The sequence below is a fragment of the Equus caballus genome, chromosome 10 (assembly GCF_041296265.1).
Source record: "Equus caballus isolate H_3958 breed thoroughbred chromosome 10, TB-T2T, whole genome shotgun sequence".
Taxonomy (NCBI): domain Eukaryota; kingdom Metazoa; phylum Chordata; class Mammalia; order Perissodactyla; family Equidae; genus Equus; species Equus caballus.
Genome location: NC_091693.1, coordinates 65,617,966 through 65,633,069, shown reverse-complemented (window position 1 = coordinate 65,633,069; position 15,104 = coordinate 65,617,966). Strand labels below are relative to the sequence as shown.

At 40.2% G+C, this 15,104-nt stretch overlaps 1 protein-coding gene across 2 annotated transcripts in view; it reads right to left on the bottom strand.

Annotated features, from left to right (window-relative positions):
- Positions 1–15,104, bottom strand: part of AFG1L (AFG1 like ATPase) — a 196,164-nt gene that overhangs the window by 155,148 nt on the left and 25,912 nt on the right. For both annotated transcript variants that reach the window (XM_001503984.7, XM_070225336.1), the window contains exon 2: positions 10,943–11,166. In XM_001503984.7, coding sequence (XP_001504034.2) covers positions 10,943–11,166 — 224 coding nt within the window. The remainder of the gene's footprint in view (positions 1–10,942; positions 11,167–15,104) is intronic.

The window sequence follows — 15,104 nt, the reverse complement described above, 5'->3', positions numbered from 1 at the left end:
GGGGGGAGTGAGCTTAAACCTCTAAAACAACTAGCATAAGAAATGGCTCAATTTCTGATTATAACAAAATTTGAAGATGCAAATGACTTTTAATGCCTCATGCATTCAAGCAACAAGCATTTAGAAGTGCCTATATGTGCCACTGGGAGACAAACGACAGGAGGCAATTTCTTCAGCAAATCCTTCCACGTTCACTCACTCCTAATTGATATTCTGCTTCTGGCCTAGCTTAGGCAAAGCTATGCTAGGTGTGATCTATTCCAGTCCACCACTAGTTCAGAGGGATGTCCAGGACATTAGCATAATTCTCAAACCAATCTGGAATTCATCAAAAGCAAGATGTGGAAACTATTCCTCAGTCTGAACCCAGTCGAGGTTCTGAATTTGAGGAACTAAAGTGGCCTTCCAGGCTTCTGCTGGATTAGTGAAGAGCTGATGCTAAGGAGGGAATGAGAACACAAACATATCCAGAGAGGCAAATGGATATAGGAACTCAGAGAGACACCTACACTCTCATGCAGACACATGGATAGGCTGACATCCTCCAGGACAACTGCCTTCAGAGTCAGCAGAGAATTATTTTGTGAATCTTCAGTGACAGCTTTGTTATTTATTCATTTTTCATTTACTCTGCAAACATGGATTGAGCATTGAGCAACTACTTTGTGCCAGGCAGTGAGCTGGGTTCCGCAGATCTAGGAGACCCAGGAAAGAAAGACACAGTATTTACCAAAAAAGCATGTGGTCACTGGGTGAGCAATATGGGATGGGGCATAACAAAAGGATGGGGGTTGGGGGCAGCCTTAGAAAACACCCAGAGGCAAGAGAAGGACCCAGGTTTGCTCAAGGATCTTCAAGTGGCTAGTCACAGCTGGTGCTTTTATTGTCAGCAGAGAACAAAGACAGATGAAGCTGCAAGAGACAGACACCAGGCTCTCAAGGACCTTGTAGAACAGGCTAATGAGTTTGTACTTTCTCCTGAGGGCATGAGAAACCTTATGCAGGAGAATGGTGCCATCAGATTGTGTGTTAGAAATATCATTCTTGGGGCCCGCCCGGTGGCGCAGCAGTTAAGTTCACACGTTCTGCTTCAGCAGCCTGGGGTTCACCGGTTCGGATCCCAGGTGTGGACATGGCACCGCTTGGCAAAAACCATGCTGTGCTGGCCATCCCACATATAAAGTAGAGGAAGACAGGCATGGATGTTAGCTCAGGGCCAGTCATTCTCAGCAAAAAGAGGAGGACTGGCAGCGGTTAGCTCAGGGCTAATCTTCCTCGAAAAAAAAAAATCATTCGTGATACATTATGGAGCATGCACTTAATGGGAGGAAACTACAGGCAAGGACATCACCACTTGTACCTGCTCCACTGACAAGCCATCCTGGTTGCCAGATAGAAGTGTGGTTCAGGGAGAAATACTTGTGGGGGCTTTTCCGTGGTTCATCAGGGCAAAGGCAACTGAAGGCAGCTCTGTGGTGGTCTCCATTGCCATGAAGGGGCTACAGATTGCCTTGGAGCTGTGCTTCAGGCTTCTCCTGGAGAAACTGTACATGGCTGTGGCAGTGTGGCTTGAAACATGTGTTCAGATCCTAATATCTGCACATTTCCATGAGAGATGATGGCATGGCTTGCAAGTGCTCAGTTTTTCTTTTATCGTCTCTTGTTTCAGAATAGAGGCTTTCACTCAGCTGAAAACCAACTGTATAATGCAAAACCGGCTTACTATTCAACTTAAGAAACTAACTGAAGGCAAATATCTACCTCCTGAAAAGCTTAATATCGTTAAAAGAGACTATTACTTCTTAGAGTTATAGTTAAAAGATGCCACCTTCATAGAGAATCTTCAGGAACAGCAAATGTGAAGGCAACCGGTGAAGAGCTCACTAGGTACAACTCCGAACTTCAGGTTGAAATAGATTTTATGGAAAAACAACTGAAAAAAGAAAGACTAAACAATTCAGAACTAGATTAAGTGATTGGTGACTTTACAAGAAGAACAAAATTCCTAGACATAAATCAAAATCTATCACATCACGTGGCTTTTCCAAATAGAGCATGCCCTTCACCAAAGGGTCGGCCTTCCTGTGAAAAGAGATCTTTCCACTCCCCTCTACTCAGATCCTCACCCTTGCACCACGCTCTCCTCCCCACTTCTTCCTCCATATCACAGTCCTTGTTGCCAGTGGATCCAAGTGGACAATCCTTAAAATAGAGACCTCAGCTTTCCTACTCCATAAATACTTTCTGGCAAGGGATTTTTCTAGCCTACTGTCTATCCATCCTGATTTTCCTCTTCTATGTGCTGAATTTTCCCCGACCAACCCCACATTCTGAAAATAAAAGAAAATTACCTTTAGCTTTGATTCAGTATTCACACAAAACTACTACTGAATACTCTGAATATGAGAAGAAACTTGAGACTTTTCTTGTCTTTCTTCAAATGTAATTTTGAATTCTCAATTTTAGTTTCAAAAATTGCTATTTTAAGTGATATACTTTTGCACAAATGGAAGCTTTACAGAATAATAATTCTCAGAACAGTTTTATAAAGTTTATCTAAAAATTAATCTTATTGAGTATATTGTTTACATTTTATTATTCTCTCTAGATAGTAATTATTACATTTAATTTGATTAACAGTCCATTAATACAGGAATAATACTGAATTTATGTAATACTGAAACTGCTACATGATTAGTTCAGCAGCTAGACACATTTGAAATGGCAAAGCCATTCTATATGCCAAAAGCAGTAACTTATTTTAATTTATTTCAACTATAAGACAAATATGAAAGTAACTTGAATATGTTTTTAATTCACATTTTTTTTAAACATGTTGAAAAAAGTATTTTAAACATTGCTTCTCAGGAGCAAATAGTTAATAGGTAATATATATAAACTTAAATAAATATATAAATTTGTACCATATGTTTTTTGTGGGTTTTACATTGTTAATTTTGATATATATATCCACATTTGGAATTTGGTCCTTCAAGAGTAAATCAACAGTAATTTGATTCATAAAATTTCTTTTCTTATCTTGGTGAGGAAGATCAGCCCTGTGCTAACATCTGTTGCCAATCTTCCTCCCTTTTTTCCCCTCCCAAAGCCCCAGTACATAGTTGTATATACTAGTTGTAAGTCTCTCTAGTTCTTCTATGTGGGACGCCACCACAGCATGGCTTGATGAGTGTGTGTAGGTCTGCACCCAGGATCTGAACCGGTGAACCCTGGGCCGCTGAAGTGGAGCATGAAAAATTAACTGCTACGCCACGGGCCAGCCCCATAAAATTTCTTTATGAGAGTCAGAATTATAAGTCCCAAGTGAAGCAATATACAGAATAGAATAAATTTAAATCCTTTTATTTAGAGTGTTTTCTCAAAGACTTTTCCCATATGCATTCTATACCCACCTGAATTTTAGTACTTAATTCACTGAGTTATAAATTAACCATTTATGATTGTTTCCTCCACAGAACAAGGAATACTGAAATCAGAAACCATTAATCTTATTCACTTCTATATCCTTGGTTCCCAGGATGAAGCCTAGCATACAATGAGGACCAACCCTCTTTTTGTTGAATTCAATTCATACACAATAATTGAAGGTCCTTTGGTAAACAAAGAGATATATTTTCTAGCTAAGCATGATAGACTTTCTGGTAAAACTAAAAATCATTGCTTTTCCCAGCTACACAAGATAACTACTTTCCCCAGTGCCCACTCTGGAAATGTACTAATTCTCCTTTAGAAGACAAAGAGACACTTGGCTAATTATTTCCCCAGCACCTGAAATGGGCACATTACCTGGAAATGACAAGACACTGCCGAACAGGAGACAAGAATAAGTTCAGTATTAAATGGAGACATAACTACATACTGTACATAGAACTCAGAAACATCTGGCATTCATGGAAAAGATTTAAGGGCAAGAAAATTCAGCTTATGAAATTTCAGAAAGAGGAAAAAAATTCCATTGCTAAAAACCTCTTACGAAGATATTTCCTATGCCCTTCTGAGCACTGTGCTAGTAATTCCTCCTCAGTCTATTTGTAAGAAGGAAATGCTGAACTAGTGGAGTCTAGAATTACATTATCCAGAAAAGTTTTCATTTCTTCAAAATTATAGGAAAAAAACCCCTGTTGAAATGTCTCACAATTACACTTATATTATTTTTACTATGGAATATTATAAATAGGCTGAATGGGAGAAAATATTGGACACCTGTTTACCTACCACCTAGCTTTATCAAATCTTTATATTTTGACACATTTATTTCAAGATTTATGTAATAAAACATTAGATACAGATGAAGCCCCCTTTGCACCCTTCTTCAGAGTTATCAATCCTGATTTGGGAGTTTATTATCCCCTTGCTATGTAACATTCCATTTTAAAAATACATTCTGACTTATTTATCCATTTTTTGTGGTAGCTGCTAGTTATCCCCCCAAAACAGACTCTTCTTTGTCCATTTTTCTACAAGGTTGTTTGATTTTTTTCTATTTTTTGGTAGGAGTTCTTTATATATTCTAGATAGCAACCCGTGGTCAATTCTTTTTGACACAAATATTTTCTCCCAGTCTGTGGTCTGCATTTTCCCTTTTTCTATGGTGCTTTTTGTTAACTAGAAGTTTTCGATTTTAGTGTATTTAAATGTATCCATCTTTACTTTTATAGTTTAGGCTTTTATATCTTGTATAAGAAATTCTTCCTTTTCCCAGATTCATAAAGATATTCTTCTATATTTTCTTCAAGAAGTTTTAGTTTCACTTTAAATTTAGGACATTAATTCTATGGAATTTAATTTTTATGTTTAGAGAGGAAGGTATCTAATTTTATTTCTCTCTTCACATAGATAATCACTTGTCTCATTCCTGTGTCTTGATTAGACCATCTTTTTCCCACTGATTTTCAGTGCCAACTCAAAGGTGTATCAAGTTTCCATCTATGTTCTGGCCTTTCTGTCTCGTTCCACTTGGCTGTTTGTCTATATAATGGAATCGTGAGTAGTTCTGTTGATTAGAGACAGGAATATATAAAGGGAAGTAATGGGACATTAGCTTGGAAAGCTGGACTAAGTACAGCTCAAGTAGAAGCTTGAGACCAACTAATGGTCCCCCACCAGCCCTCACATTCCATCAGGCAGCAATCCTCTAGAGGAGCAGTTGGCAAATCATGGCCTATGAGCCAAACCCAGCCTGACACCTGTTTTTATAAATAAATATTTATCAGAATATATTTATTTATGTATTGTCTGTGGCTGCTTTGACTACAATGGCAGAACTGAGTAGTTAACGACAGAAATTATATGGCCCCCTAAGCCTAAAAGATTTCCTGTATGGTCCTTTACAGAAAATACTTGTCAAACCCTCATCTAGAGACCTGACCATAATCTCAACATACATTCCATGGTACGGATGCCTGTATGGCCTACGTAATTCTGCTGCCATAACCTAAGGAGTCAGCTTTGGTTGATAGCGACAGATTAGATTCCAACCCTAAACCTTTTAACATAGGGCTATACTCCCTTTCTTTAAATTCATTTCAAGGGATGTATTAAAGACATTCTCATCTATGTCGATAGCATAATTTCACCTTTTGGAACCATGACAAAACTTAAAATGCAATTGAATACGTTGGTTAATTATTCTGAAGACTGAATCAGGCCCATTATACTCTGTTTCTCAAATTTCAGAGTTTAAATGAGTCTTTGGTATGAGTCAATTCTCAAAAAACAATGTAGTGTGACCCCCCCCCGATCTCACTTCCTTACAGGTAAAGCCATCATTGGGTTAGGACGTAATGCTTCTGCTTCTGCTTTCATAAAAATTTGATACAACAAACATTCATTTAAAAATATTTCTAAGGGCCAGCTCCATGGCCTAGTGGTTAAGTTCAGTGCACTCTGCTTCAGTGGCCCGGGGTTCAGTTCCCAGGTGAGGACCTACACCATTCATCAGCAGCCATACTGTGGCAGTGACCCACATACAAAATAGAGGAAGACTGGCACAGAGCTTAGCTCAGGGCAAATCTTCTTCAGAAAAAAAAAAAATTCTGGTCTTTAATAAAACTGTAGCTATAGATATTGTCTGTTCTGTACTCAATGTTGTCTATGATCTTCTAAAGGATAAAGTTCCAGGGATCGGGGAAGCTTTACCTAAATCACACTGCTCAATCTACTTTACCTATAGGACATGCCAATTCTAAGAGGAATGGCAAGAATAAGTGCTCATTCGTTCAGCTGGAGGAGAGAAGGGAGGAACTGAGGGAAAAACAGCAAACTGCCTGGTCTTGGATAAATAATGGAAGGGCTCCCGACAAACAGGCTTCCGTATCTCCTGAGAGAAAACTCCACAGTCCAGAATCCCAGGTTTCCTGCTCCCAGCCTCCAAGTGCTAGAAGTCAGAACAAGGAAAGCATCAAGACCTTAGACCAGCTGGATTGAAAGCAGGGCAGGTCTTTCTATCTGCTATGTGCATTCTTCTTGGCAAGGTGAGGGGAGGTAGCCAAATAAAAGATGGTAGATAGGATATAAGAGGAAGTTGGAAATAATAATTTCTCATTAGGGAAAAACTGAAAATTATTTTATGGAGAGCAGGAGAAAAAGCAAAGGAATTTTGTGCACCCCACATACCAATTCCCAGGTCTCTTGGGCTATGTCTCCTCCCATGAGATAAAAAACCTGGCTGCCTGTATACCCCTGATGAACGGAACCAGAGATTTTCAGAGCAGCTCCACATTCTATTTAATCCTTTCCCTCCCTGACTCCAGAAATGCTTGATTTGGCTGTGTAAAAGTAATTCTAATTATAGTGATTTACATGAACTACTTACCATTTATGCCTAATTACCTCACAGCACAATAACAATTATGCATACATTAAATGTGTCAGATTAACCTGCTTCTAAGTTTTATTTGATAACAAAAGTAAAGTGTTCACAAATGCTCATTCTTTATAGTTTGTTGCTCATACAGCATGGTCATCGGCTCATAACTTTTTCAAATTTTTATTAGAGAAAACATTGTTACATAGGTAGGTGAAAGTAGGCTAATAGTCAGCCACCGACTTCTTTCTCATTGATAACGATTCTGGCATTTTGTGAAGAAGGTGCATTTTACTTTAATATTATAGCTAAGTCTTAAAGAAAGTTTCTTAGAAGTATAATGAGAAAAAGTAAGTCCACCATAATGAATGTTTAAACATCTCCGTTAAAAACAAAATCAAATGCCCATATATGCTAAGTGAAATAAGTCAGACAGAGAAAGACAAATACTGTATGTTCTCACTTATACGCAGCATTCTGAAAAAGCCAAACTCATAGAAACAGTAGAATGTTCATTGCCAGGGGCTGGAGGGTGAGGTAAATGAGGAGATGTTGGTCAAAGGGTACAAACTTCCAGCTATAAGATGAATAAGTTCTGGGGATCTAATGCACAGCATGGTGACTATAATTAACAATACTGTATCAGACACTTGAAAGCTGTTAAGAGAGTAGATCTTAAAAGTTCTCACCACAAAAAAAAGATTATTATGTGAGGGGATGTAGGTACTAACTAACCTTATTGTGCTGATCATTTTGCAACATACATGAATATCAAATCATCACATTGTACACCATCAATTTACATATGTTATATGTCAGTAACATCTCAGTAAAGCTGGGGAAAAAAATCAAATGCCCATAAAATCAGAAATCCTATTACCAAAACCAAAAGCTCTACAAATGAAGTTCTATCACTGGAAAACCTAATAGCCCAAATTTTCCTTCTCTAATAATCAGCATATCACTGTTTATTTTTAGAAGAAATAGGTCTGTGGCATCTTTTCAATCTTAAAAACTAAAGCTTTTATATATGTTTTACTAAAATTACGTTAGCTGTTTGGGTCTTTTTCAATGTTAAAGATTTGGCTGGCTAAAGAAACTACAAGACAAATACCACCACAAAGAGACATGGCTCTATCTACTAAACATTTATTCAAATATGCATTCGAATTTAACAAATACAAGCTTTCATTAGACACACCTGAAACTACCTGATGTGGCAAATCTACTTACCTAAGATTACGACTACACAATAAAACCAGGGCTTCTAAATAGTAAGTATTACATTGACTTACTGCTAAATAGCTGTCTATCTATCACAGAGACCCATCATAGCCAGTTCAGAAATCAAGGGTGGTGGGATAACACCCCTAAGAAGAGCCAAACAATAATCTTAAAGAAAAAAATCATGTTGTTAAACTGGCAACCAGCAAAGTTAACGATTAAAGAAGACGTTTGACTGGATGGAAGTTAATCAATCACAGTAAGACGAGCCCTAGGGATGACACAGAGCGGGAAGGAGGAAAAAGAAGACTGTATTTCCAAAAAGGACTAGAAAGGAAACAAGATACAAAATACATGAAAGCAATTTCACTCTCAGATAACAGTTAAGCCAGTTAAGTAAAATCCAGTTAAGTAAAAGACCTTGATTCCTGGCTATGACACATATCCAAGTTGCTATTTTACTTGGAAGACAACCTGTATAGCAAACTATAATTAGGTATGCAATACATAAACAGTCGAAATTTTCCAAACTTATTATTTCTTTGCTCACCTATAAACTTTTGGAAATACAGGAAAAAAAGAAGTTGGCCATCAAAAGGGATAATTCATCATTACTTCCTATAACCATTGTGCTGGACGGGCCAATCACAGTGGCTGCCACACTCACTTCTGAGGGAAACTGCCATGCTCACAGGAGCTCCAGAGGGTACCTTATGCAGAGATCTGATCTTCATGGTGGCTAGTGACCTCTGACAAACCTGGTGTGAAACCTCTGCCTGAACACAAATAAAGTGATAGGTTGGTTGTCCTATCGGATTCTTACTCAAGAATTTAAACCACATATACAGTGGTAGAATTTAAAAGTTGGCAGAAGGAACAGAAGTCGAAATGGGTATAGGAGAAAAGGAATAGAGGAAGCGGATTACATGAACAGCAGAACACTAGAGTAAGAATCAACCAGGTACCTGCTACTACTGCCTGTCAAGTCGTCCACACTTTCAGAGCCAATGCTGCTGCCAAAAGCTGGCTCAGGCATGGTGAGGCCCGGCTGTGTAATGGAGATTACCTTCATTGCTATTTGCATATGTAGTCTTATTCTAAATCTCGATTTCTTTCTGTGACCTAAATGAATCTCTATGCCTTTTAACTAAAAGATGTTAACACAATGACAGCCTTTTTCTTTATATAAAAATAAAACTATTTGATTATATCCTCAGTGCTTTTTAAAAAGTAAAATTAGTTTCTGCAGAGTTTTTAAATAAAGTACTACTAACGTGTTATACAGCACCTTCCTTCTAAAGATGTTATAATAAAAGAATATTTATGGGGGGGTGGAGGGCAGGGGAGAAGTTGCTTGGCCAGTCAATTAAAACAAAATTAGTTTCTTAGGTTGAACCATATTCTAACTTTTTTTAAAGATTTTATTTTTCCTTCTTCTCCCCAAAGCTCCCAGAACATAGTTGTATATTCTAGTTGTAGCATGTGGGACGCCACCTCAGCACAGCCTGACAAGCGATGCCATGTCCGCACCCAGGATGAAACCCTGGGCCACCGAAGGAGAGCGCGTGAACTTAACCACTCAGCCATGGGGCTGGCCCCCTAACTCTTATTACTATTAATATCCCTCATAATTTGAAGATGACACCACTGATGACATTGGCTTCTATAATGGGATAAGGAATGGGAGTTTTCCTGTTGTCTCAGAATTTCAGCAAAAAGTCAAAGCTGGGGAAAAGGGGAGACAAGTTCCCCTACACTCTAAAGAGAGCCACTAGTCATATCCATGCAGGAATTACCTAAAAAGAAAAAAAAAGCAAAAACAGCTCCAAAACCAAAGTGGAACTGAAGAAAGTAATCAAGGTACAAAGTTGTTAGCTGAGTAAGGAATGCTGTGGCATTTCTCCCAGATAAACTTCATGCCAAGTGCAAAGGGCCCCCAAGAGAAGCATCCAAAGATATGAAGATGGAGTGTAAGACAAGATGGGCATCCCCTTCCCCAGCTGAATGTTTGCTAATTTGAGGAAATCCACAGGCAGTTACCAGAGCAGGATATGGAAGAGTTCACGGAAGAACTTGGCATGTGTCCCTAGGAGCATGGGGGTGTACAGGACGAACACAGGGACTGGCGCCTGCTACTAATCTGCAAAGTCCAAGGGCAGGAGACTCACCAAAGCTGCTGTGCAGTCGGGGTTGGAGAAAGGAGATGTCATGCTTCCTGTCGCCTAAGTAGACATCGTAAAAGGTGACCTGGCTAGACAGCCCTGAAAGGATTCCCCCCACTCCACACCCAAAAAGGCTAAGTACAAGGGCAAGGGGGTCCCAGCAGAATATGGCGGTGTGAGGTGTTCTGCTAGAGGCATAAGAGGTCAGTCAAAGAGCGGAGCAGTGGGGAGGTCCCCTTGGGAGTCCTGAAGAACCCACCAAAGTGCTCCTTCACAAAGAGCTAGCATGTCAGCATCTACCACACAAAAGGCCCTTAACTGGTCATTAAGACTATACTCTTTCACTCGATCTTCCCTTCCTCTCATTCTGACCCTAGAGAGGCCAGGCAAGCAGAGAAAGTGGAAGGACAAATCATTCCCCCTTCTCTACAGCTGAACCTGGGCCAGGCCTGAGCTGGAAGGAGGGGAAAGCCTTGAATTGCACAGAAGTTTTCATTTAGACTGGACTGCATCAATTATTACCTAAATATAAAGCAATGTGAATCCTCCAAAGGTGAAAGAAAGCTATGGAACATCAAGAGGTCAGGAATGGGGATTCCAGAGAGCTTGTGTAAAGGAACTGGTGGGAAATTTTCAAGCTGTTTCAGCATTATAACTAACTGCATTTAATCCATTTTATAAAGTGCTTACACTTTTAATTGTTCAATCTTTAATATCACACAAAACTCACCTTTGATAAAAGGCCCTCTGCCTCTATACTGTATCCTTTAAGGTCCTCGTGTAACTTCTGCAAACACTGTACGACTCTTCTTTGATGTTCATCGTCCCTTAGCTCATGAGCTTTGATCAGAAAGTCATAATGGTCCAGTGGTCCACGGCAAACAGCCAAAGCTTTTGAATAAGCCTCTGTAGCCACAGGTGGAGACATACTCTCAGGTGTCTGAACTGTGTAGGCTATAGACAAAAATACAAAATTTTAGATTTTCTTAAATGAAGATATTTCACAGTGCTCTACATGTGTTTCTTAATGGTCACATTAAAACCTTTAACCAGTTACAAGTGTATACATTTGAGCAGTTATTGTAAATATCATTTTGATAAAGATAATATAAAACATGTTTTATACAATAAATATATTTATAATTGTTTCATTTTCATAAAAGGGAATAAATCCCCAAACCCATAAGCTATCTTTGTAACTCCTCTTCTAGAGAGCCTAACCTGCTATGGAGTCTGCTTTGCCTCCACCCCATTAAATGAGCCACCTGGTTCCTCAGACCCCTCCCCACAGCAGGCGTGATGCCTTTCTTTGAGTTAGGCCTAATTCTGGTTCCTGAGTACCACAGACCTAGATACTAATTACAAAAAGTTTTCTACTGCCCCATTATTCTGTATGCAAAACAACACAGCATTCAGATATTACCACATTGATCTCAGTTCTCTTCTTATGAGATTCCTTCCCTTTCCCATAGCCTTTAGGTTGAACACAGAGAACACAAGCAGAGCATCTGCTTCAAAGCAGGGTGTTCTGATCCTTTTTTAAGACCCTCCTGGGAAAGAAATGACTGGCCATGGTAAGGTCCAATGATAACCCCATTCCTTATCAGGTTCAATGAGCAGGTAACTACCTCTTTGTTTTTTAGAAGCAACAATAAACAGCAACAAACTGACACATTTTTTAGATAAAGATTTCTCAAAGGTACTTTGCCAGCTTCTCTTGTTTCAGTGAATACCATGTTTCCTTTGTTTCAAGAATATGAAAATCACTTAACTTCAGGGGAAAAAAATTGACAGTCACAATGTTATTCCATCTTTTTCCCGAGAGGAAAAGACAATTCCTTACATATACTATGAATGTCGGGGATAGAGCATGAATGTTCTCTCTTTCTGAATAGAAGTTTTAGCTGGGTCCAACGCTGCCAAGCTAAATATTCCATTTCCAGGCCTCTCTTGCAGCCAGGATGGCCAACCAGTTCTAACCAATGAGATGTGAACTGAAATATGTGCAGCTCTGGAACACACCCTTAAAGGAAAAGGGCAAATCACCCCTCCCTCTTCCTCCCCTCCCTCTGACTGGAATGAAAGTGCAGGGATTGCAGCTGGAAGAGCCAACCTGGCAGGGAGAGGCACACAGAATGCTGAGCGAAGCAGAGCAAAGTTCTCCAACAATGCTGAGCTGCCAAACCAGCTTGGGACCACCTACCTGGATTTTTATGTAAAAGAATAATAAACTTCTATATTGCTTTTTAAGAAATGTATTTGGGGGTCTCTTTGTTACAGAGGCCTAAGTTGTACCCTAACTAATACAGGTGGCTTCGAGGCTACAAAAGAGAATCTGACCACCCACAGTCCCAACACAGAGCTTCCAAGACCTCTTGGATTTCCTGAGTGACGCAAGTGTCTTTTGTTATTCATAATGAGTCCCTTTCCATCACACCAGGAGTTTATGCTAGAGGTGACTCAGGGTAGGGCCCCAGGATAGCCTCAGGACAGGGCTGATCCCCAGCAAGACCAAGTATGTAGAGGTTTGGAACTTTCAGCCCCAGCCACCAACCTCCTGGGAGGGGAGGTGAAGCTGGAGATCAAACTCTATAAACACTACTGAACAATGAGATTTGGAGAGCTTCCAGGTTGGTGAACACATCAGGGTGCTGGGAAGGAGACACACACAGAGAGGGCACGGAAGCTGCCCCTACCCCCATACCTTGCCCTGTGCATCTCTTCCACGTGGCTGTTCCTCAGTTGTATCCTTTGTAATAAACTGGTAGACATAAGCAGAAGTGTTTTTGTGAGTCCTAGTGAGACATTTCTAACAAATTATCAAACCTGAGTATGCAGTCGCCATGCAGAAGTGTGGGTAGCCTGGGCAGCCCATTTGCAGCTGGTGTCTGAAGTGGGGCCAGTTTGGTGGGACTAAGCCCTTTAACTCATGAGATCTGACTCGCCCTCCAGGTATATCGTATCAGAATTGAATTGACTTGTTGGATACCCATTGGTATCGGAGGATTTGAGAATCTCACAAACAGGGAAAATTCTCTTTTCCACTCCCTCCTTTAATTTTCTGGAGTTAACCAGGTAAGAAACCCAAGAGTAATACTAATTTCCTTCCCTTCCATCCCACACTTAACCAGGTCCTCAGCCAATCAATTGTCAAAACTGACTATAGTGGAACCATTTTAAAATGGAGTCAGAGCTCCCTTTCCAGAGAAACTGTCTTCCTGTCTTGAACCTTGGACTGGGCCAAACCTTTGGACTGGGCCAAAACAGCAGTTTTATAAGCAATTGTTTGAGAAGTCAGCAGGAGAACAGACATTCTGATCACAAAGACTGACTGTGGACTTTCTGAAGATAGAATCAACAGTCAATCAATGTTTAGCCAAGACTAGCTTTCTGCCTCCAATTCCAATTAAAATTCTTTGTAATACAATCTCCGTTCTGTGCCTTTAAAAGCCCCTCACTTGGGGCTGGCCCGGTGGCGCAGTGGTTAACTTTGCATGTTCGCTTTGGGGGCCCGGGGTTCACCGGTTGGGATCCCCGGTGTGGACGTGGCACCACTTGGCAAGCCATGCTGTGGTAGGCGTCCCACATATAAAGTAGAGGAAGACGGGCACACGTGTTAGCTCAAGGCCAGTCTTCCTCAGCAAAAAGAGGAGGATTGGTGGCAGACGTTAGCTCAGAGCTAATCTTCCTCAAAAAAAAAAATTAAATCAATAAATTAAATTAAATTAAAAAATAAAAGCCCCTCACTTTTACTCCTTAGTAGGACACCATTTGGGTTTCTACCTGAATCTGTGCTCCCCAAATTGTTAATTCTTTGATCCCAAATAGATGCTTTGCCTCTTAAACTGGTTTCCATTTTTGAAGGTTGGCACAATCATCAATGCTACTCAATTTTGCATCCTAAATACTCTTTAATCCATCCCCTCCTCCTGGTCATTCCTCATCCTTCCACCCCAGCTGGGCCTCCCTGCTTCTGCCCCAAATTTACCAATACTACAATCTCTGAAATATCTTCCATCAACTACAGGGATGGTCGTCCTAAAATCCAAATTTGGTTTTATCAATATTTTGCTTGAAATTCATCTCATTGTATAAAGGAGTGTTTTCAAACATAATTTTAACAGCAGCACCTTTTTGATATACAAAACCTTCCATGGAATTCTAAATTTATTAAAGAGAAAAGTGGGAAGAGGGGGTCACGAAGTCCCACCCTCTTCACATCTCCCTCATTCCCACACCCATACGACCCCTGTAACCATGAGCCCTCCAGGACAATTCAACTGACCTCATCCCTTACCAACAGAGCAATTAAGACTTGTCTTTCAGAAAATTTGCAAAGTCACACAGCCAGAGCATGCACAGAAGAAATCTTGACCTGAAATGACCAGGGAACCAAAGATTGTCCTCCTGATGGAACCAAAGGACCAGGACGTGACTAGAACTTAAAGTCAGACTCTTATCAGAAGCAAGGGGTCACTCATTCAGGAAGACCTGGTGTTAAAATTCCTTCCCCACCTCATCCTAAAAGTTTAGAAGCTCACTGTAAATATTTAGAGCCCTGTCACAAATGCTTGAAGCCCACCAATCAAAACCCGTCCCACCAGCATTTCCACGTTCCAGACTGTACTCCCTAACCTCTTAAATTCTGCCCCAAATCCAGAATCAGATAGACAGATCTGAGGGCATACACCTCCATCTCCCTGCAGATCAATCTCGTGGAATAAAGCTGATCTCTTTTCCCAAACGCTGATGCCATAGTTAATGGGCTGTTTATGTATATCAGGCAAGAGAACCCCAATTTTGTGTGGTAACACCTCCATTTCCAAAGCAGCCGCCAAGGCCACTTCCCTACCTTAAAGGATCACATTAAGTACGAATAGTGTGCAGAAAAG